Source organism: Furipterus horrens, unplaced genomic scaffold (assembly GCF_987537825.1).
Source record: "Furipterus horrens unplaced genomic scaffold, mFurHor1.1.pri manual_scaffold_7, whole genome shotgun sequence".
Taxonomy (NCBI): domain Eukaryota; kingdom Metazoa; phylum Chordata; class Mammalia; order Chiroptera; family Furipteridae; genus Furipterus; species Furipterus horrens.
The window spans coordinates 139,985,063-140,005,044 of record NW_028327177.1 but is presented as its reverse complement, the minus strand read 5'-3'; the positions used below and the strand labels follow the sequence as shown (position 1 = coordinate 140,005,044).

Below are 19,982 nucleotides of genomic sequence, written 5' to 3'. Positions count from 1 at the left end.
TCTGCTTCTCAGACTCCTGCCCAGGCCCGGATGAGCTTAGAACGGTCCACGCGGCTACTTCCTCCAGGAAGCCCTCCCAGGTACACACCTATCCTGCCCCCCAACTTTGGGGGAAACGGGGTCTCGGGGTCAAGGGTCACCAGGGCGGGCCAGATCCCGGAAGCGGAAGCGCAGCGCACTTCCGGTGCGCAGCGGGCGGCCATGTTGGAGCAGCGGAGGCGGCGCAGAGGTGCGTCCTGGGTCCCCGCGGCGGCGCCGGTAGGTTGGGGCCGTGGGCCTAGCCGCGCCGCGGAGGGGCTGTCCGCGAGACGTTAGGGCGGACGGGCCGGGCAGCCGGCTCTCTGCCGGCCCAGCCGAGACCCCCAACCCACCCCCACCCTGTGCCCAACGACCCCACCCTGGGGCTGCGCGGCCGGTCGGGCTGGTCCAGCCGCCTCGCACGTACTGCTCCCTCTTCAGACCCGCCTCGCTGCTAACCGCGGCTCGGGCCTCAGGGACTCGGATTCCCAACTCTGACTGCCCCACCTGGGGTCCGCTTGGAGGGGCCCTCTCGCGTCCCCCGTCTACCAGTAACTTTCCCTGTCGGCCCCTGGGGCCCATATGAAGGGAATTGGGGGGCCGGGCTGCAGCCTGTTTCGAGAGCTTCTTGGAAAGCCCGGAAGACCCCTCCCAGGGGGTCATACCGACCTGGGCGAAAGAGCATCCAGTTCACCCCTAGTATCTGTGCGTTCGAAGTCCTGGGAACTACATCCTCTGGGGGGGAAAAATAAAAGAACTAAAGCCACGTGGAAGGGTTGTGCTTGGAGAATGGCCTCTGGAGAGGGGAAGTGCCTGAGACACCTGATGATCCGAGGACGTTTCCAAACAAAGAGCCCCGGGGCACTCCCTCTAGGGGATTCTGAAAACTTTATCTGCTCCATTAGGGTGGTAGGAAGAAGCTGCACAGACGTGCCTCTGGGCCCCAGGGACCCGCCTGATCCCAGCTGATCCTTTAATGCTCCCGGTGCAGATGGGGAGCTGTCTCTGGGGCCCTGATCCCTGGGTTGGGCTTTCGATATTAGTCATGCTCAACAGCCTACAGCTTCTTCGGAGAAGCCTGGGACAACTTGGGTGTTTCCAGACAGCTCCATCTGGGCTGTTCCAAGGACGGCCCTCCAAGCCCTAGTTAGAACAGCTCACATCTCTACTGTCCACCTTACTGACTGTTCTACATGGAGCCTTTGGATCCCACTGTTCAACCTTGGGTTCTTGGTCTGGCCACCTGGCCCCCTCAGCTGCCTGATTGTCTAGAGTTGTGTCATTAGTACAGGCTACTCATCATCTTTTTAGTTTTTATTGAAAGAGAGTCTGGTTGGCCTCCATGACTTTAGAGCTAGGAACTGAACCTCCAGGTGGCCTGTCTGGGATCTCTGAAAGCAGAACCTCTGGTGGGCAGGGAGATTCGCCCCTGGGCGCCTGAATAGCAACAGCTTTAGGAACAGAGATGGGCATGGAGATTGGGTATAGAAGTCTGGACCATTTGGCCAGCATTCAAGGCTTGTGTTGTCCTGCTTTCCCGTTTTTTTCCAACTAGATCTCAGCCCTGACCAGACTCCAGTCACACCAAGTGTGTCTTACTCTTTCTCACTTTGGAGTCTTTGCATAGTCTGTTCCCCTTTTTCATTTCCATCTGATCCTTTTCCTGTTATCACTCATGTCTCAGCTAGGTGTTCCCATTCCCAAGAATTCTTTCCTTGCTCACTGGCAAGCTAAGCTAGGTTCCAGTGTGCGCTCCCAAGAACCTTGATGGTATCTCTTGCCTCCTGTACAGGGCTCCTTAGGGACAGAGATATTCACTTGTGTTTCCGGGGTTGAGTTTAATATGAGATTTCTGGCCTCAGAGAATACAGAATCGAATTAAAACAGGCTAACCAAGCCCAGATCTTCCCAGATACACAACAGCAGGTTGGATGGCCTTGATGGGTTTGTGGGCATATATCCAGAAGAAGCTACCTCTGAACACATGAGTCCTCCCCAGCCTCCACCCCACCACCAGGATAGGTCAGGAGAACAGCGTTTTGCTTCAAGGAGTAGCTTGCTCTGGCCAGGCCTCCTGTGTCAATGGATGTTATAGAGTGCAAACCCTGATCGACCCATCTACCTGCCCTGATCCCTTTCCGGAATGCCATTCTCATTGACTCTTTTCCTCTTGCCTTGGAGGTGCCAAGCGCTGTTTTGCGGCTGCCCAGGCAGGTCTGCAGTGCCTAATGCCATGAGCGTGGTGGTGCAGCATGTGGAGGAGAAAGCTGTACACTCTTGGTCGCGGATCTCCACGGCAGGGAAGAAGGCCCTGGAGGAGGCGCTGCTTGTCTTTAACCCCATGAGCCAGGATCTCAGTGCCACAGAGGCCCAGCTTGTGGCCTTCCTACAGGGCCTACGGGATGATGGCTTCCAGCCTACCATCCTGCGCAGTGGTGATGTGTACGGCTACAGTTCATGCACAGCCAACCCCCCGAGCCAAACGAAGCAGCACGCCCGTGCCCCTGCCCCAGCCACCACATCACCTTCAGCCAGTGCTCCCCGAACTGCTCTGCGGCTGCCTGCGGGCCGGGCCACACTGCTTCCCATGCCACTGTCTGGCAGGCTGGCCCGAGCATCCACGCCAGCCCTCGCCAAGCATGCTACCACCAACCTGCTGTTGAGCTCCCTGAAGCAGTCAAGTGCCAGCCGTGCCCGGGGTACTGCAATGGGCTTCCCCGCCCACCTCTATCCAGGTGTCTACCCCGCCATGCGGCTCTCCGTTGTACTTGAGGCGCTGGTTCCACTCAAGACTCCCATGCCCTGCTTGGGTGCCAAGCACAAGACACAATCACTGCAGCTCTCTCTTGCAGACTCTCCCCTGAAGTTGCGGAAAGGTCCAGCAAAGGGACTGGGGAACCCCCAGCCAAAAGTTCCCAGAAAAGCCACAAGTAAGGGCCCTAAGTGTCTGATTCGCAGAGGCCCCAGGGCTGGACCCCAACAAAGCACTGGGCCTCGGAGAAAGACGTGCAAAACCACTGGAACCCTCAGTGGCCCACGAATGAAAGATGTCTCTGCCCTGAGCATCAAAACAGCCCAGGCTAAGACAGCTCAAACACTAGCCAAAGCAGCCTATGCCCAGGCCAGGATGGCTCAAACACAGGCCAAAGCTGCCATGGTCCAGGCAAAAACTAAGGCAGCACGGATCAAGGCCAAGGCAGCATGTGCCAGGGCCAAGGCCAAGGTCAAGACAGCACGGATCAAGGCCAAAGCCAAGGCAGTGGAGGCCAGGGCCAAGGCCAAGGCATTGCAGGCCAAGGCAGTACAGGCCAGGGCCAAGGTCAAGGTAGTGCAACCCAGGGGCAAAGCCAAGACCAAGGCAGTGCGGGCCAGGGCCAAGGCCAAAGCAGTGCAGGCCAAGGTGGCTCGGACCCAGCCCAGAGGAAGGGGCAGGCTGAAAGGGTCTGGTCAGGCCAGGACTGCAAGGCAAGGCCAGAAAAGCCACCCTGAAACTGAGGGGCAGAAGAGGAAAAGGGCTGAGGAGGCTAAAGATCTCCCTCCGCAGAAGAGAACACGGCTTGGACCCCGATCCCCTAAGGCAAGTCTAGGTCTCGGAACAGCAAAGCTGCTGAAATTCCACGCCATCAAGGTGGACAGGTGGTCTTCGGACGACGAGGTGCGGCTGCAGGCTCAACGTATCCTCCGTGTGAACCTGTCCCCTGTCATACGGCTCCAGCCATTGCTGCCATACTCGGTGCCCTGATTCCTTCGCATAGCAGTGTTTCGGGAAACTGAGCCCAGCTGTCTGTGTTGTCAGCGGCACAGTGTGCAATGCCTGTGGACTCCACAGCCCTGAGGACTCCGGGCGCCTCTCCAGGGCCCCGGTGGCCGCCAGCCTCCTTTCAAAGACTGGAGGATGTGGGGTTGGGATGGGTGGGCAGGAGGGGGTGTTTTCATGGCGCAATGCACTGTGACTTGTTACTCTTCAAGTTGTATGTTCACTGTTCCATCTTATCACGTTTTATACCTTTCCACCTTCCAGTCTCCTTGCCTACGGTTTGTGGTCTTTGTGTGTGTGAGTGTGACTGCAGTAAATGAGCTTGAGGATATAGGAAAGGTGGTCCCAGGAACAGGGCTGCCAGTGAGAGCCCTGGTGGCTGGGGGCAGGCCATCAGTGTGAGTGATGGGATAGTGTGGGAAGGGGAAGGCTTCCAGGCCCCTCTGATCATCTGCCCTCTGTGGATGTGTAAGAGGAAGCTCCTGGGGCAGGGGCAGAGGCTCTCTGTGAGACACCTCCCCTTGGCTGCCCTGGTTTGCTATCCAGATAGGCCCCCAGGCAGGAGGACAATAGACGCCTCTGTGGGGAGCCCGCACCTTGCAGGTTTTTAGGCCAGGGAAGGGGGGTTTGTGAGACTGCTCCCCCGGGGTGATGCAGACAGCGTGGCCTTGTCTTCCAGCCTGCTTTGGCTGAAACCTTGGGGCTTTGCCTGGGCTCGTCTGGCCTAAAGTGGCTGACACTTCTGCCTCTCCCCTTGCTCCTTCCAGAAGAGAGTGACTAGCCTTGACTTTGTCAATTAACAAGGAGTTGGGGTTGAGTCAGAGGTCAGAGCTGACCAAGGAATTTTCCCCTCGGGTGGGTGGGATACTGCGGCAGCTGAGCCACAAGTGCCTCCAGATCACATCCATCAGCAGTGCTGTCTGCTTGGGTTCCACGTGCTCTGTCTACTCCCAAGTCCAGCCTCATGTGTCCCGACGGGCCTGTATGTGTCAGACGTTATCAGTTCCTGCTTTGGAGAGGGGCCTGGGCTTTGAGCCCTAAACAAAACCAGCTCCCTCCCCATCTGCCGGTCTTTTGCTGGCTGCCCAGCCTGAAAGGCAGTGGCTGGGGCTGGCAAGGAGGGGGACACATTCCCCAGAGGCCCCTGGAGACACACAGCCTTTCAGGGCTAGGGGTGGGAACCTCATTTGAATGAGAATCACATCTTTTCTGTCTCTGGGTGAGTCTGAACCCTGGCCCCAGCAGCCCTGGCTGCCGTGGATGGCGGACCTGCAGAGAAGCTCCGAGTGCTTCTTGGTGCCTCCTCCCCACCTCTCTGCATCTGGTGGCTGTTACTAATACCCTTCCTTGGGTGTGGACCCCCGTGCTCCCAGCTGCATGGTGGTCTCATAGCACTGCATGCATCTGGCCTCTGACAACCCTGCTTCCATCTACCATGTGAGTATGGGGAATGACCTGAGGACCACACTCGGCTCCTCAAGGGTGGCACAGCTTGGGGCCCATGGTGCATCCTCTCTCTCAGGTCCGGCTCCAGCTCCCACCGCCCAGGCCCCCCAGCTAGGCTAGGCCCCCTCCTTTCAGTTCTGCTGTTGCTGCTGCCGCTGCTGCTGCCACCACCAATGGGTGAGAAGTTGGCTCTTTTCCTGAGAGCCGTCCAGAGGGGGAGAAGTCTCCAAGCCTCCCAGTTGGGGGGGCTGAGGTTGGAGGAGGTGCCCCTAGGATCTCAGACCCCAACCCTCCCAGTCCAGGCTCCCAGAACAATTGCCCAGGAGGTGCCAGATACGCTTACCCCACCTGGCTGCTCAAGTGGCAGCTGCTACCCACCCACCGGCAACCTGATTACTGGTCGTGCCCAGAGTCTTCGTGCCTCCTCCACCTGTGGACTCCATGGCCCTGAGCCCTACTGCGTTGTCAGTCACCTACAGGTGGGGAGGATGGTGAGGCCTCGGTATTCCTGGGAGGTTCGGCCCTGTGGGAGTTCAGGTCATTGCTGGGGGCTAGAGGAGAGGTCTGTGCTGTTAAGTTTTGGAGTGGGGGGGACGGTCATGCACCGCCTGCCTAGTCCATCTCCTTGGGCACTCCGCTAGGATGCTGAAAATTGCTTCTTTTGTGACTCTCGGGACCGGGGTGGCCATGGCATTGAGAACGTGATCTCCCGGAGTGGACCTGGTGGCAGCAAGACCTGGTGGCAAGCTGAGAGTGGTGAGGGTACTGGTGTACCTTTGTGTGCGGGTCTGGGGCCTGAGGTCAGGGTCTGGTCACTGATCAGCCCTTGTGGTTACAGGTGTTGAGAATGTCACCATCCAGCTAGACCTAGAGGGTGCCTTCTACTTTACGCACCTCATCATGACTTTCAAGGTGACCCAGCCTGAAAGCTTAAATGTGTGCCTCCTGTCGTGATGGCCACCAGTGATGCTTGCCCCTGGTAACCCAAGGACCCCCTCCCGTCCCCAGACATTCCGCCCAGCAGCTCTGATCCTTGAACGTTCAGCGGACCATGGCCACTCCTGGCATGTGTACCGATACTTTGCCCACAACTGCTCACGCCTCTTTCCTGGGATCCCTCCTGCCCCTGGCCACAGAGTTGGTGACCTCGTCTGTGATCAGCGTTACTCGGACATTGAACCTTCCACTGAGGGAGAGGTCAGGCCCAGAGGAAGTGGGGTTGGGCCCTGGGATGAAGCCGGAGGCTCAGGCTTGCTTCTTCCTCAGGTAATTTTCAAAGTTCTGGACCCAGCCATCCTGGTGGAGAACCCAAACAACCCCAAGATTCAGGGTAATTATTCTCCCAGCCAACCCAGTGCTCCCTGCATATCAGGACAGTCAGATACTGGGGGGAGGCGAGGTCCTGCCTGGGTGTGTGCAACAGTGAGGCAGTGGTAGGTAAGCAGCTCAGTCCCTCAGGGTTGTTCCTCAGCTCTGCCCCATTGCGGTCCTCTGTTGTGGTCCCTGTTATGGCCCTCATTTCTGTCCCAGCGCTGTTCCCCATATCTGTGCCCACTCTATGGGGACTGGCATGGGTAGGAGTTTCTATCTCTGCCCCGTCACTGAGCTCCTTTGTGGGACCCCATTGTGGTCCCTATCACTGCTTTCCATGCCAGTCCCCAAAACTGGTCCCCATGTCTCTACTATCACTATACCTCATAACTCTCCCCTTCATGAGCCTCCGTCACTGTCCCTATCATGGTCCCCCTGTCGTTGCCCTCCCCCTCGATCCATCATCCTGGCCTTAGTTGGTGCCCTATATCCCTGCAGTTGCCTCTAGGTGGCGCCAGGGTGTCTCGGGGTGACCTCATTGTAAAGCAGAGTCTTGTTAAAGGACAAGAGAGACAATCATGATCCAACAGGGTGGCCCAGAGCCAGGCCAGGCGAGTACACAGCAGGAGGACAAACCCCAAACTAGCTTTCTGTCTACACTCCACCCACCTTGACTGTGGTTATCATCAAATACTCACCGTAGGTCCCTGAGCAGCTATTGCCCATTTCTTTGATCAGGAGAAAGGGGAAACCTGGCAAAGGAGAGAGAGAGGAGGTAGCCTTGACCAGGTAACTAGACTTAAGCTGTGGAGTAGAAAGAGGAGCCAGGGGCCCACCTCGCTGTCCGTGTGTCCATTTAACACACGCCCCACTCCAGGTCAGTCCTCTTCTGAGCAGTTCTCAGTGGGGAGCAGACAGACAAGGTCACCGTCTTCTTGAAGCTGACGTAAAAGTGAGAAAGACAGCTGATAAATAAGCAAACCAAGACCTTACGTGCTTTGGATGATGGGCTGGGGAATGGAATCCTTTACCGCACTGGGGAAGCAGGTTCCCAATGTGTAGAGATGCCAGAATGGGGTGTCCAGGAAGCTGCGGCAGGTGTAAGTCTCAGCTCAGGAATGATGCCAGGGCTGGAGCTATGCAGAGATGGAATTATCACCAGTAGGCTGTGGCCATCCTAAAATGGTATTCCCAGAGGAGCAGGGACGGGAAGTCCCACAGTAGGGGTGCTGGAGGAGGTGGCCGCAATGATACAGAGAGGGGAGAGACAGCCTCCAATTCCTTCCCCTCGATCTCAGCCATAGCAGGATGACAGCCAGTGTACCTGAGGTCTCATGATCTGTCTCTAGAGCTTCTGCATGTGACTAACCTCCGTGTGAACTTCTCCAAGCTGCACACACTGGGTGACAGGCCCCTGGGAGGCCTCAAGGGGCACCCCTTCTACTACTATGCCCTCTATGAGCTCGTGGCCAGAGGCAGCTGCCTGTGCCATGGCCATGCCTCTGAGTGCAGGCCCGCACCTGGGGCGCCAGCCCACGTGGAAGGCATGGTGAGCACCTCGGGAGGGCCATCCTGTGGCTGGTGGGGTGGGCGACTGGGGGGCCAGGCCAGACTCGCCTTGCCCCCCTTCTTCCAGGTGCACGGCCTTTGCGTCTGCCGCCATCACACAGCGGGTTCCCACTGTGAACGCTGCCAGGACCTGCACCAGGACCACCCATGGCATCCAGCAGAGCCCGGGCACCCCCATGCCTGCCGGGGTAGGTGCCGCACCCTACCTGGCCTGGCCATACTGGCCGTGGGTCAGCCCACCCCATATCCTCCTTCCCCATTCTGCCACAGAATGCGAGTGCCACGGACATGCCCGCAGCTGTCACTTTGACATGGCCATGTACCTGGCTTCTGGCAATGTGAGTGGAGGCGTGTGTGACGCATGTCAACACAACACAGCTGGGCGCCACTGCGAGCTCTGCCAGCCCTTCTTCCACCGAGATCCCCAGGAAGATCCCCGTTCCCTTCACTCCTGCAAACGTGAGCCTCCCAATCCCAAGTGACCCCACCGATCCTTCCACTCCATGGCGACCTCTGACCTAACTCTGTCCTCACTCTGACTTCTCATCCAGCCTGTGACTGTGACCCTGTGGGTGCCCTGGAAGGGGGATTGTGTGATGCTCACACAGATGAGACCCATGGCCTCCTCTCTGGGCTGTGTCGCTGCAAAGTAAACGTCTGGGGCCAGCGCTGTGACTCCTGCCGGCCGGGTCACTATGGCCTGAGCCTTACCCAGTCAGAGGGCTGCCAGCGTGAGTGACCCTAAGAGTGGACCCCACCCCTGTGTCCTCCCTGCCCTGCCCTAGGCACTGCCCTGATAACACATGCACCCACCTACCCCTGCAGCAGTCCCACCAGCATTCTGAGAGCCCTGTGCCTTAGCCTGCAGGTGCAACCCCCAGGGCCGGGTCCCCGGCACTCATGCCTGTGACCCCTCCAGCGGTGCCTGTCCCTGCAAACGCTTCGTCTCTGGACGGGACTGCAGTCGTTGTCTGGTGAGTCTTGACCAACGTTTTGATTTGACCTTGATCTTGGGCACTGAGCTTCTGGGAGCTGAAAAGGATGAGGCTACATTCAGCGTGACTGTACATGGAGCCCGGCACACCGAGTGGTCAGCACCTCCTTGGCTGGCCGCACCAGCACGCACCCTCAGGCAGAAACTTTGGAAACAGAAAGAAAAGCAATGGAATGAGTTACAACAGTATTATACACTGGGTTGGAAGGTGTTTCACAGAGACATGTGTGAAGGGAGATTCAGAACAAGGAACAACTCCACCCCCTTCTTGCCTTTCCTTGAACATTACAAGTACTTGAACTTTTATTTCAACCCTGGCCGTTTCTTTCTTTTTACCTCCCCTCCACGAAGCAGTGCAGGAGTACACCACAGTCTTGTCCCCTCTCAGCCACAGGCAGAGGAGCATTCAAGTCCTCTCCTCGGCCTCCTTCCTCCTGCAACAGGCAGTTCCTTCCGTAAATGACCTTGCAGCCCCTAACCCTAAGGACCCCTGGCCAGATCTTCCTGTCCTTCCTCCACCGCCTCCTCTCTCTTACAGCCCGAGTTCTGGGGTCTGAGCAGTGACTCTCTAGGCTGTAGGCCCTGTGACTGTGACTTTGGGGGCGCCTACAGCAACAGGTATAAGGCAGAGCCTGGGAGCGGGGTCAAGTGGCAAGAATTGGGTGTTGATTCTGCCCCCTGCCTGCTCCCATGCTCACCCAGGTGTTCTGCAGGGGACGGCCTCTGTCTGTGCCGTCCCCATCTCCGCGGCCGCCGCTGCCATGAACTCCAGTCCGGGCACTTCTGCGCTGCCCTTGACCAGGCTACTGCAGAAGCTGAGCTTGGCCAGAGCCTCCTGCCAGCTGATCCTCGGCTGCCTGTGCGTGTCCAGGAGGGGCAGGGGCAGGAGGGAATCAAGGCTCAGACCTTGCGCTCAGAGGAGGGAGGGAACATGTAGAGAGAGCTAGTTGGAAGAAGAGGCTGGGCAAGGTTAAGAAGGTGAGGAAATCCAGGTGGGGGTATCAGCATGGTTAGAGGTTTGGTGTCTTGGACAGAGTCCATATTTCCAGGACAGTGTGGGAGAGGACAGGGCCAGAATGTTGGAGGACACTGATACCCCACTTGCCCTCAGGGAGCCCCCTGGCCTGCTCCTTCCCACTGTACACAAGCCCCAGGGACCTCCCCTCGTTGGCTCTGGCCCCGACTTCAGAGACAGCGGGACCCTCACTGTGCCTTCCACCCTGCCAGGCGAGCTCGCTACAGCCACCAGCTGTCCAAACGGAGGCATCTGAGGAGCAGGGTAAAGTCACTGGTCACTAGGGTCTTAGTAACGATGGGACCCAAGCCCTGGGGATATTGGGTCCCTTGGGTCTTGGGGGAAGGAAACCTAAGTCGTGAGGGTCCTCGGTCCTGGAGTGGCCTGAGCCTGGGAGTCTGTCATATCCAGGACCCAGAGAAGCCCATGGCCCTGCATCTGGGAGCAGGCTCCACACTGTGGACTGGCTTGGACTTTGCACGTGTGGTCGATGGGGCTGGCCTCTCTCTGCTGGCTCCCACGGTGCCTCGTGCCCTGGAGTATGACATTGTCCTGCGCTATGAGACCCAGGTCAGCGGCATGGGTGCCAGGCAGGTGGATGGGTGGTGCTGGGTGTTGGGGCGAGGCAGCTCTATGACTGCTGACCCCTGACCCTAGGCACCTGAAGACTGGCAGGCATTAGTGAGTGTCCGTGCCCAGTCTCTGCCCAGCAGCACCCGCTGTGCCCACCTGCTGCCCTCCGAGCACCTGTTCCAGGCCACCTTGACCCATACACACAGGTAGGCAGGATACTGTGCCCTGCGCCCCACCCCCCCAATACCAAGGCCCTATTATGCTCCCAATACATTTGACACAACATCGAGACAAAGTGGAAGATTCCCGATATGGAATATCATCAGGTCATAGAACAGTCAAAACACGGACTTAATTGGAAACAGCAGTATTTGAGAAGCGGTTCTTTTTCCATCGGTTGTGTGATGACTCGCTGGACCCCATCACTGCACAATGGAAGTGGGTTTCCCCTGGGACCACTGGATCATGATCTCCTTATCCCACCCTGTCTCCTCTCCCTCCTCCCCACAGAGCTGTGGTTCTATCCCGACCTTTCTGCTTTGAACCGGGAACACGCTACTCCATGGTCCTGCGGCTGTGGCGGACCAAAGGGGGGCGGAAGCCTGAGGATGGCATCATCCTTCTGGATTCAGTGAGATCCTAGGGGCTCCACCCCACAGCCGGGGGAGACACAAATCACAACAGACAGTATGGGCTGCGGGGCGGGGGTCACGGAGCCCTGGAGTTGCACCGAAAGGCCTGAGGCAGGTGGAGCGCGTGGGAAGGAGGATCAGGTGGGGAAATCGCATTCTGAGTATAGAAGGTGAGAATAGGCAGGCACCAGACCTCAGCAGCACTGGTGGGCCAGGAGAGGGGCTTACCCTTTATCCTGGGATAGTGGGGAGCCATGAAGGGACTGGAGCAGAGAAGAGACGTGGGGGGAATGGATTGCGGGGGAGGGGGCGGCTGCTGCAATGCTTCTGAATGCGAAGGGGCATCACCTGGCCTAGATTGGGGCCATCAGAGAGGAAGGAGAAGCAGACTCGGAGAGAAGGAGGCCAGGCACGGAAGGCGCTGTGAGGCCCAGCGCAGGGACGGGTAGCGAGCAGTAGGCATTAGGGAGCAGGGCTGCGCTCGTGCCTGCCACCTGCCGCCCTCCACCCTCCTACCAGGTTGTGCTCCTGCCACGGGTGAAGGAGCTGCCTGGGCTGAGGCCTGTGGACCCTGGGGCCACGGGGCGCTTGCAGGAGCTCCACAAAGCGGGCTGCATGGAGGCTGTGAGGACAGGCCTCTCCAGCGCCATGCCTGAGGCCTGTGCCCGCCTCGTCTGCAGCATCTCGGCCCTGCTTCACGGGGGCGGCCTCCGTGAGTGTGTGTCCTGGCTTGGGGGGGCTGCAGGATAGGGGCTATAGGAGGTACCATGAGGCTCATTCGATCTTGCCCTTTCTCTTGCCAGCATGTGAGTGCCACCCCCAGGGTTCACTGAGTACGGAGTGTGCCCTGCTGGGTGGGCAGTGCCCCTGCCGTCCTAACATCGTTGGTCGTATCTGTGACCACTGTGTGCCCGGAACATATGGCTTCGGTCCTGCCGGCTGCAGTGGTGAGCTTTCTGGGTCAGTGGGTGTGGGGTCTGGGGCCAGCCACCTTCTTTCTCAGAATGCTTTGATCACCCTGTCATTCTCCACAGAGTGCCGCTGCCACTCCAAGGGTGCCACCAGTGCCATCTGTGACCCTGAGAGCGGACAGTGCATGTGCCGGGCAGGCCTTGCTGGTCGCCGCTGTGACAGCTGCCTCCCTGGCCGGTGGGGCTTCCCACACTGCCAGCCCTGTGTCTGCAATGGGCATGCCGAGCTGTGCCACCCACTTACGGGTGTCTGCCAGGCCTGCCACGGAGCCACGACAGGCCGGCACTGTGAGAGGTGAGTGCTGTCACTGGAAGCGTTGGGTAAGAATCAGGATGAGCGGGCCAGGCCCTATTCCATGCGCTGCTGCCCCCAGGTGCTTGGACGGCTACTATGGAGACCCCACCCTGGGCTCAGGCCAGCGGTGCCGGCCCTGCCTCTGTCCTGGTCCCCCTGGCTCTGGCCTCTTCCATGGGACTTCCTGCCATATGGACATCGCAAGTGGACGTGTCCTGTGCCTCTGTGCACCTGGCTATGCAGGTGAGGCATGATTGGCAGTGGCAAAGCCATGGCCCTACTCACTTGTCCGCGAGGCAAAGTTTTGCCAGTGCTACCTATATGTTAAGTGGCAGGCTGGGCACCTCTCCTCGAGGGGTTCCCATAGAGGAGAGGGGGGGTCAAATGGGAGGAATTACAGACATGGAGCTTGTAAGCCAGGAGATGGGCCCTAATGTAGCTATTGTGTCTTCTGCCCTCCGGCCTAAACCTTGGACATTCTGGTTGGGTATGAGGGACCCATAGTCCTCAAGGGACCTGAGACAATCTATACACGCCCCAACCCTCCCCAGGGCCCCGCTGTGACCGCTGTTCCTCTGGCTACTTCGGGCGCCCTTGGCCAGGAGAAGACCCCAGAAGGAGTCCATGCCGGCCCTGCCAGTGTAACAACAATATTGATCCCCATGATCCTGCTGCCTGTGACCCCCACAGTGGGCACTGCCAGAGATGTCTGCACCACAGTCATGGCCCTGGCTGTGCCCACTGCAGGCCTGGCTTCCATGGCAGTGCCTTGCGCCCGGGGGGCTGCCGGCGTGAGTGTGTGTGTGGGGGGCGGTGGGGACATCCCAGGGTGGGTAGGTGGGTTCTCTTTCCTCTGTCCCTGCCAAGCCCTTCCTCTCCTCAGGCTGCAGCTGTGACCCCCGCGGCACTGTCGCTTCGAGGTGCCCATCTGGGGCTGAAGCCTGCTTCTGCAACCAGGTCAGCGGGCAGTGCCCATGCCGCCCCCACACACTAGGGCAGGACTGTAGCCGCTGTGCGCCCCTCTTCTGGAACCTAGGGGGGCCCCGGGGCTGCGAGCCCTGCAGCTGCCACGCTCAACACACTTTGCATCCAGTGTGTCACCCAGTGAGTGAGCCCGCGTCGCACGTAGCATGTGACTGTGGCCGGTGTGGGTGTCCATGCAGCCACCAGCCCCGGGGCACACGTGGCTGCGGGCAGCTGTGCGAATCTCTGTTCTTGTGCCATGTTAACTAGGGGCTGGCTGGTGGGCGGGCCTGTGCCTGGCCCCCGTGGGCCAGCCCTGTGAGCCGGTCACGGAACAGCACGCTGAATGAGCATGCTGGGGGGTGGGGCAGGGCCGGGAGGGAGGCTGAGACTCAGGCAAAGGGCCAGGACTGAGGCTGCTGTGGCAGAGAGGGAAGGCTGTGCGTCCACGGGGAGAGCAGTCAGCCGCTGGGGAGCTGAGGCCTGCAGTGGGCCTGCAGGGAGGAGAGGGTGGCAGGCGGGCGGGGGAGGCATGGGGGTGAGGGTATGGAGACAGTGGGGTGTTCCACTCAGGACACAGAGGGGCGATGGGCAGCAGGTCAGGAGTTGAGAACCCAGAGGGTCTGTGGGAGGGGACGCTGGCAACATAGGAAGGTGAGGGGTAGCCAAGGAAGTCGGGCCAGAGGAAGCAGGGAGGGAGACACCCTCAGCCAAGGCAGGTATGGGTGCTGCAGGGCAGGGTTGACAGGGGAGGACAGCATGCTTGGGAGTGCTCAGCTGTGCGTGGGAGTGCTCAGGTGTGCGTGGGAGTGCTCAGGTGTGCATGGGAGTGCTCGGGAGTGCTTGGGTGTGCCCGGGAGTGTGCGAGTGTGCTTGGATGTAGTTGGGAGTACTCGGGAGTGTGTTTGGGTGTGTCAGGTGTGCTTGGGAGTGCAGACACTGCCTCTGAGCACTCATGTCCTCTTCCTCTCCCAGAGGAGCTGCTTGGTTCCTGCTGACTGGTCTGCACTCTCTCCCCACCAGGTCACAGGTCAATGCCCCTGCAGGGCAGGATTTGGGGGCCGCACGTGCTCCCGGTGTCAGGATGGGTACTGGGGTGACCCGGAGCTGGAGTGCAGAGGTGAGAGGGATACTCACATGACCCACCACCAGGGACAAGGCTGCTCTGAAGGAGCCACTCAGTGTGGAGTAGCAGGGGACAGTGGGGTTTCCTGAGGGAGACCCCAGAATTCTTATTCTGTTTGCTCCAAAACTTCAAGGAATTCTCATGAAGACAGCCATGGGGGAGCAGTATTGGCAAAACCAGGTGGGGTACACTTGCGGAGAGGACCCAGCAGGTGGCTCTTTCCGGACCCTGCCTGCCAGGCCTTGACCCCAGTAGACCCCTGACTGGGCTGTAGAGCCCCTTCTTCTTTGTGCTGTTTTCCTGCCCAGAGGCTGCCATCCAGATGGCCTCTCCGTTCAGGGTAGATGACAATGCCATGGCAGTTCTGCACAGTGACTTGGTGGAGGGCTGGCGTGCTCTCACAGGGCCATCTTCGTCCCTCGGGCAAGGGCGAGTGCTGCCTTCAGCCCACCCCGACCCTCTCTCTCCCCCACAGCTTGTGCCTGCGACCCTCAGGGCTCCACCTCGCCCAGCTGTGACCCGTACACAGGTGCATGCCTCTGCAGAGAGGGCGTCGCAGGGCCGAGGTGTCAGACATGTGGCCGTGGCTCCAGAGGGGGCTTCCCACACTGCACGTCCTGCCCCACCTGTTTCACCTCCTGGGACCAACGCCTGGCTTTGCTCCAGCTGCAGCTGGAAGCTGTGGCCCAGGAGGCAGCTGCCCTACGCTGGGGTGTTAGGGGCCAGGGTGGGCGCCAGCAGGCCCTGGAAGCAGTCCTGCAGAAGGCACAGGCGCTGCTGAAATCTCCTTCATCCACCGTGGGAGCCCTGCAGCAACTTACAGAGCGGACAGCTGGACTCAGGCAAGGGGTCGGGGGTCAGAAGGGAAGAGGTCTTCGGCTAGCCTCCCAGGGTCAGGGGTTCAGAGAGCCCCTGGGTTATCTTGAATGAGGGATCGTGGAGGAGAGGACATCTCCAGCTGTGCTGATGCGCCATCTTCCCACAGGAGGGAAATGACGGAACTGGCCCAGATGCTGTGGGCCCCAGGACAGGTTGTGGCAGAAAGCGAGTCATGGGTTAGGGGACAGTGTGAACGTCTAGAAGAATTATCCTGGAAACTGGACTCTCTCAAGGGCTTGGCCTGGCCCAAGAGGGCCACAGGAGTCCAAGGTGAGGCCAGATGGGCAGGTGGGTGGACAGCAGGTGAGGGCAGGGGCTAGGCTGGGTCAGGAGGAGGGAACCAGGTGCCATTACATACATATTTGGGGGACCTAGAGGCTTTCCCATCCAGTGGAGCCCTAAGCCACCCCTCTATGCATCCCTCTCACCTTCTGCAGATGCTGAGGCCCAGGTCTCCTCAGCTGCCCTGCTTTCCCAGGAGGCCATGCTCAGAGCCCAGATTGTGGCCACCCTTGGAGGACCAGACAGCATCCTGGGACAGGCCCGAGAGGCCCGGCGGTGGACGAAGCAGCTTCTGTTGGGGACAGGCCGGCCTACAGGGACAGCTGTGTGGAAGCTGAAACTAAAGGGGCTCTTTGATAGGGTCCAGATGCTGCATCCACAGCTTCTGAGACTCCTAGTCAAAGCTGGAGTGGTGGGTGGGGATATGGGTCCTTGTCGGGGGGTTGCCAAGGCGAGGACACTCTCCTAGGGTAACCTGGGCATAGAGCAATAGAGAAATTTGAGATGTACATTCTGGATCCCCTATCTTGTCTGCAGGAATGCAGGGGTCAGGGCCCTGGGCAGGCCTGTGTTCCTGTACCCTGTGATGTCCCCCCTTGCCCTGGGACCCTGCCCACCGCCCAGTGGGTACTGGTTGTCTCCCACAATACCTCTTATAGCCTGGACATAGTGATCGCAGCCCTGGAGCAGCATCTGCAACTGGTACAGAGCTATCGGGGCCATGGAGGGGAGCCATGGAAGGGCCATAGGGGATCAGTTTGGCCATCGGGTTACTGGAGACACATTTCACCTCTGACCCACCCCTACCAGCTGCAGCAAATCCAGGCCACAGCAAGCTCCACGGGAATCCAGGCTAGGGAGACGTGGCATCGTGCAAGGGGGCCCTGGGGTGTGGCCACCACGGCCCCGGTGCAAGCAACTGTGCATATGATCCAGCATTTCCTCTTGGGTACATGTCTGCTTGTGTGTCTGTTCACAGCTGAAGGTAGGGCAGCGGGCCTTCAGGCCACTGCTCTGACACTCCTTCCAGCACGAAGAATACTCAGGAGGGCTGACCAGGGGTCAAATGGGGGAATCAGTGTGCTGGTCGATGTTGAACAATGGGCTGGGGGTCTGGGGAACTGATTGTAGTGTTTGTCAGTTTCCACAGTGTAAGTAATCCCACCATAGCTGATTGCAGTCTACCTACCATTTAACGACTGATTCACAGAACTCCTGAAAATGTAATAATTGTCCCTCGTAAGCCTCCGGCATATCATGTAGTCATGTCAGAGGCAGGGTCAGAGAGATGGTAGGGTCAGGGATCAGAGTTCACATCCAACACCCCTACACCCACAGAGGAAGGTGCGGATGCTGTGAGTGTGGAGCTGGTGGCATGGCGTGGGCTGGCGGTGTCCCTCCCCCAGGGAGGGACAGCCAGCATGGCCCTCCTGCTGGATCAGATCCAGAGTGCCCTCCCTTCACCAGACGCTGGAGGCCAGGAGCTGCCCAAAGCTGAAGGTGTCCTCCATCAGGCGCAGGAGACCAGGTGAAGGGCCAGGAGGCTGGAGGTAGGGGTCAGAGGGTGAGGAGGAGGAGATGCTTTCCTGATCATCTGTACCTTCCAGGGAGGGTACAGCCAGGGCCCAGGACCACGTGCTGCACGTTCAGGGGGTGCTGGCTGAGGCCAGAACTCACGCAAAGGCTGCAGAGCAAGGGCTGCGGGCGGCAAAACAGATACTTGGAGGCCTGGAGGCCACCGTACAGGAGGTGATACCCCACTGTAGCCCTCAGCTCCCTGCACCTCTTGTTCAATGGGGCTCCCGTGGTCCCATTTTCCCCCTGAGGTCCTTGACCCACGGTGATACCATGACTCTACTAAATACCCTGACCATGTGAACATGCTACTTAGTTGCTGTCCTGCTGTGACCTCCCTGTGATCCCCTGATCTTTGCCCCAGATGGCAGGGCACCTGGCCCAGGTGACAATGGCAGTGGATGTGACCCCGGGCCTGGGGCTTCTGTCCAGTGCAGCTATGGCTCTCAGGACCCGTTTGGTTCTGAGTCAGCAGCAGGCCCAGGAAGCAGAAGAGCGTTCAGCACATGCCATGGGCTTGGCTGGGGGCCTGGACAAGGTGAGATGGGAACAGTGAACATTGGGGTCTCAGGGACCCCTCTGAAACAGTGTGAAGTGGGATTTTAGCTGGGACTGGGCTATGCTGGGCTGAGATATGGTCTCAGTTCTGTAACTCCCTGCTTTCCAGGAGCCTTGGGCAGTGATGTGTTCGGGTCTAGGTGGGGTGGGGTTTCAGGTCCCGTCCTGCTCCAGGAATTGCAGGTGGCCCGGTTAGGTGTGGCAGAGTTGCAGGAGGGCACACATAGCCTGATGGCCACAGTGAAGGACGCAGGAGAGAGGGTACAGCGGACACGAGCTGAGGCCCAAGAGCTGCTGAAGCAGGTGCAGAACAGCTGGAACCGTCTGGAGGGTGCGTGGCTGGGCCATGGTGGGGTGGGTACGGTGTGGGGTCGGGGTGAGAGCGGAGGGTCAGAATCAGAGCAGGGGATGTGTGGGAGGGCCAGAGCTGGGTCCAGATCAGGTCCAGATTCATTTAGGGATCACGGCTGGGGTGAAAGTTCAGAACGGGAGGTCAAATGTAGATTAAGGTTAGAGCTTATTGAGGGATGGGGTCGGAGTCAGGGTCATGACAGAGATGAGGACCAGGGTCAGAGATTGGGGACAGAGGTCAAAGCGTGGCTCAGGCAACTTATCTCCAGGGTTGGAGCGCCGCCTGGTGAAGAATGAGCAGACACTGGGCAAGAAGGTGGCCACACTGTGGGCCCTGGAGAAGCGGGCAGCAGAGCTGCTTGAGCACATGCGTCTGTGGGCCATTGCATATGCCACCTGCTGACTGCTGTCTGTGGATGCCAGAAAGAGGGACTCTGCAATGGCCTGGGGACTCGGGACCCCGAGTGACCCAGGAATCTCCTGACCCTGAGAGAGCACAGACCCCACCGAGTGCCTGCAAACCCTGAATGACCCTCGTGTGACCCCTGGATGTCTTCCAGTTGCCCTCTGACCTTGAGAAACCAGAGATCACATAAAATTCCCTGAGACCATCTAGTGCCCCTGACCCTGATAAGATCCTTATCTCTGAGTGATGTAAAATTCGGAGTCACCTTTAGTATCTCTGACCCCTCAGGTTAACTGCATGACCCCCAGGGTGACCTGACCAGAGACCCCTACTCAAGATAACTGGAGTAACTACCAGCGAGGCTGAAAGCCCAGCAAACTGACTGACCTGCCCAGATTCTCCTTGTGAAGCCTAGTGGTTCCCCTGAAGAACCCCAGCTTTGTTCCCTAGGCCCACAACTCCAGGTACCCTCCACCCAGGGCCCTCAGAGGCAGCCCAGCCTAGCCCTAGAGACCCGCAAAGTTTTGGTCCCAGCCCGGGTCCCAGGAGCCTGGGTGGGGCAGGAGCTCGCCGGCAGCTCGCATTCCAGCCAGGACTCCAGCACTCCCGGCAGGCCAGAAGATCCGGAGCGGAGAAGGAGCCATAAGATCTGGATCTGCTCACTGCTTCTCCGGTTGGTCTGTTGTCGGCTGCCCAGGATCTATTTTCATACCAGGAAACTGAGACTGTACTTGTGCCTGCTTGGTTTAGTGACTAGGGGAGACGAAGACCCCTGGAATCGTCCTTCGGGCAGGGGATGGCTCTTCTTCATCTCTCCTCTTGCCCCCACCTTCTCCTGACCCTCTGGCCAAGCTTTCTACATCCTTGAATAGAAGAGCTTGACATCCCCGTGTGTGCCCTCCCGCTCTGTGGATGCTGGAACCCTAGGTCTGAACGCCTCATTGCTGGTGACTTCCACAGTGCCCATGACCCTTAGAACAAAGGCTAGGTTCCATGGGCCATCTGAAGTCTCAAAGATCAGATTCCTAGCTTTTGCTTATGCCATGTCCCCTACTTGGTGCATCCCCGAACTATGATGGTCTAAAGTCCCAAACCCACTACCTTTCCCTTGCTCTGCATAGGTCTGAGCATCACGGCATAATAAAGATTTGCAGCTAAGCTGACCTGAGTGAGTGTCTTTTTCCGGAGTGGGGAGGGGATCTCAGCACAATGTTCCATTCCTGCCTGTGATCCACTCCATACTTTCCTTCCTGCCGTGGTT

The 19,982-nt window shown here is 58.9% G+C and overlaps 2 protein-coding genes across 2 annotated transcripts; both read left to right on the top strand.

Moving 5' to 3' along the window:
• Nucleotides 1-195: 195 nt before the first annotated feature.
• On the top strand, nucleotides 196-4,028 carry CCDC71 (coiled-coil domain containing 71). Its single transcript, XM_090284735.1, has 2 exons — nucleotides 196-258; nucleotides 2,200-4,028. Exon 2 carries the CDS (start codon nucleotides 2,252-2,254, stop codon nucleotides 3,758-3,760), a length of 1,509 nt encoding a protein of 502 aa, XP_090140861.1. The 5' UTR covers nucleotides 196-258; nucleotides 2,200-2,251; the 3' UTR covers nucleotides 3,761-4,028.
• On the top strand, nucleotides 3,961-19,785 carry LOC150005440 (laminin subunit beta-2-like). The gene is made up of 35 exons (XM_090284965.1): nucleotides 3,961-3,989; nucleotides 5,298-5,398; nucleotides 5,519-5,700; nucleotides 5,863-5,977; nucleotides 6,060-6,133; nucleotides 6,230-6,418; nucleotides 6,488-6,551; nucleotides 7,882-8,081; nucleotides 8,169-8,289; nucleotides 8,372-8,560; nucleotides 8,653-8,832; nucleotides 8,963-9,075; nucleotides 9,634-9,713; nucleotides 9,798-9,954; nucleotides 10,207-10,374; nucleotides 10,522-10,680; nucleotides 10,768-10,889; nucleotides 11,194-11,314; nucleotides 11,835-12,027; nucleotides 12,119-12,262; nucleotides 12,350-12,581; nucleotides 12,661-12,824; nucleotides 13,133-13,372; nucleotides 13,465-13,685; nucleotides 14,568-14,664; nucleotides 15,146-15,512; nucleotides 15,656-15,819; nucleotides 15,987-16,243; nucleotides 16,369-16,533; nucleotides 16,642-16,780; nucleotides 17,170-17,359; nucleotides 17,439-17,580; nucleotides 17,771-17,944; nucleotides 18,139-18,295; nucleotides 18,585-19,785. The coding sequence occupies exons 1-35, from the start codon at nucleotides 3,961-3,963 to the stop codon at nucleotides 18,716-18,718; spliced, it is 5,544 nt and encodes a 1,847-aa protein (XP_090141091.1). The 3' UTR covers nucleotides 18,719-19,785.
• Nucleotides 19,786-19,982: the final 197 nt, after the last annotated feature.

Excerpts from the sequence above, each read along its gene's own strand:
- CCDC71 (XM_090284735.1), top strand. The coding sequence starts at position 2,252 with ATGAGCGTGGTGGTGCAGCATGTGGAGGAGAAAGCTGTACACTCTTGG.
- LOC150005440 (XM_090284965.1), top strand. The coding sequence starts at position 3,961 with ATGCACTGTGACTTGTTACTCTTCAAGTT. Across the intron at positions 8,082-8,168 it reads CAGCCCACGTGGAAGGCATG|GTGCACGGCCTTTGCGTCTG; the intron begins GTGAGCACCTCG and ends CCCTTCTTCCAG. Across the intron at positions 11,315-11,834 it reads GCATCATCCTTCTGGATTCA|GTTGTGCTCCTGCCACGGGT; the intron begins GTGAGATCCTAG and ends CCCTCCTACCAG.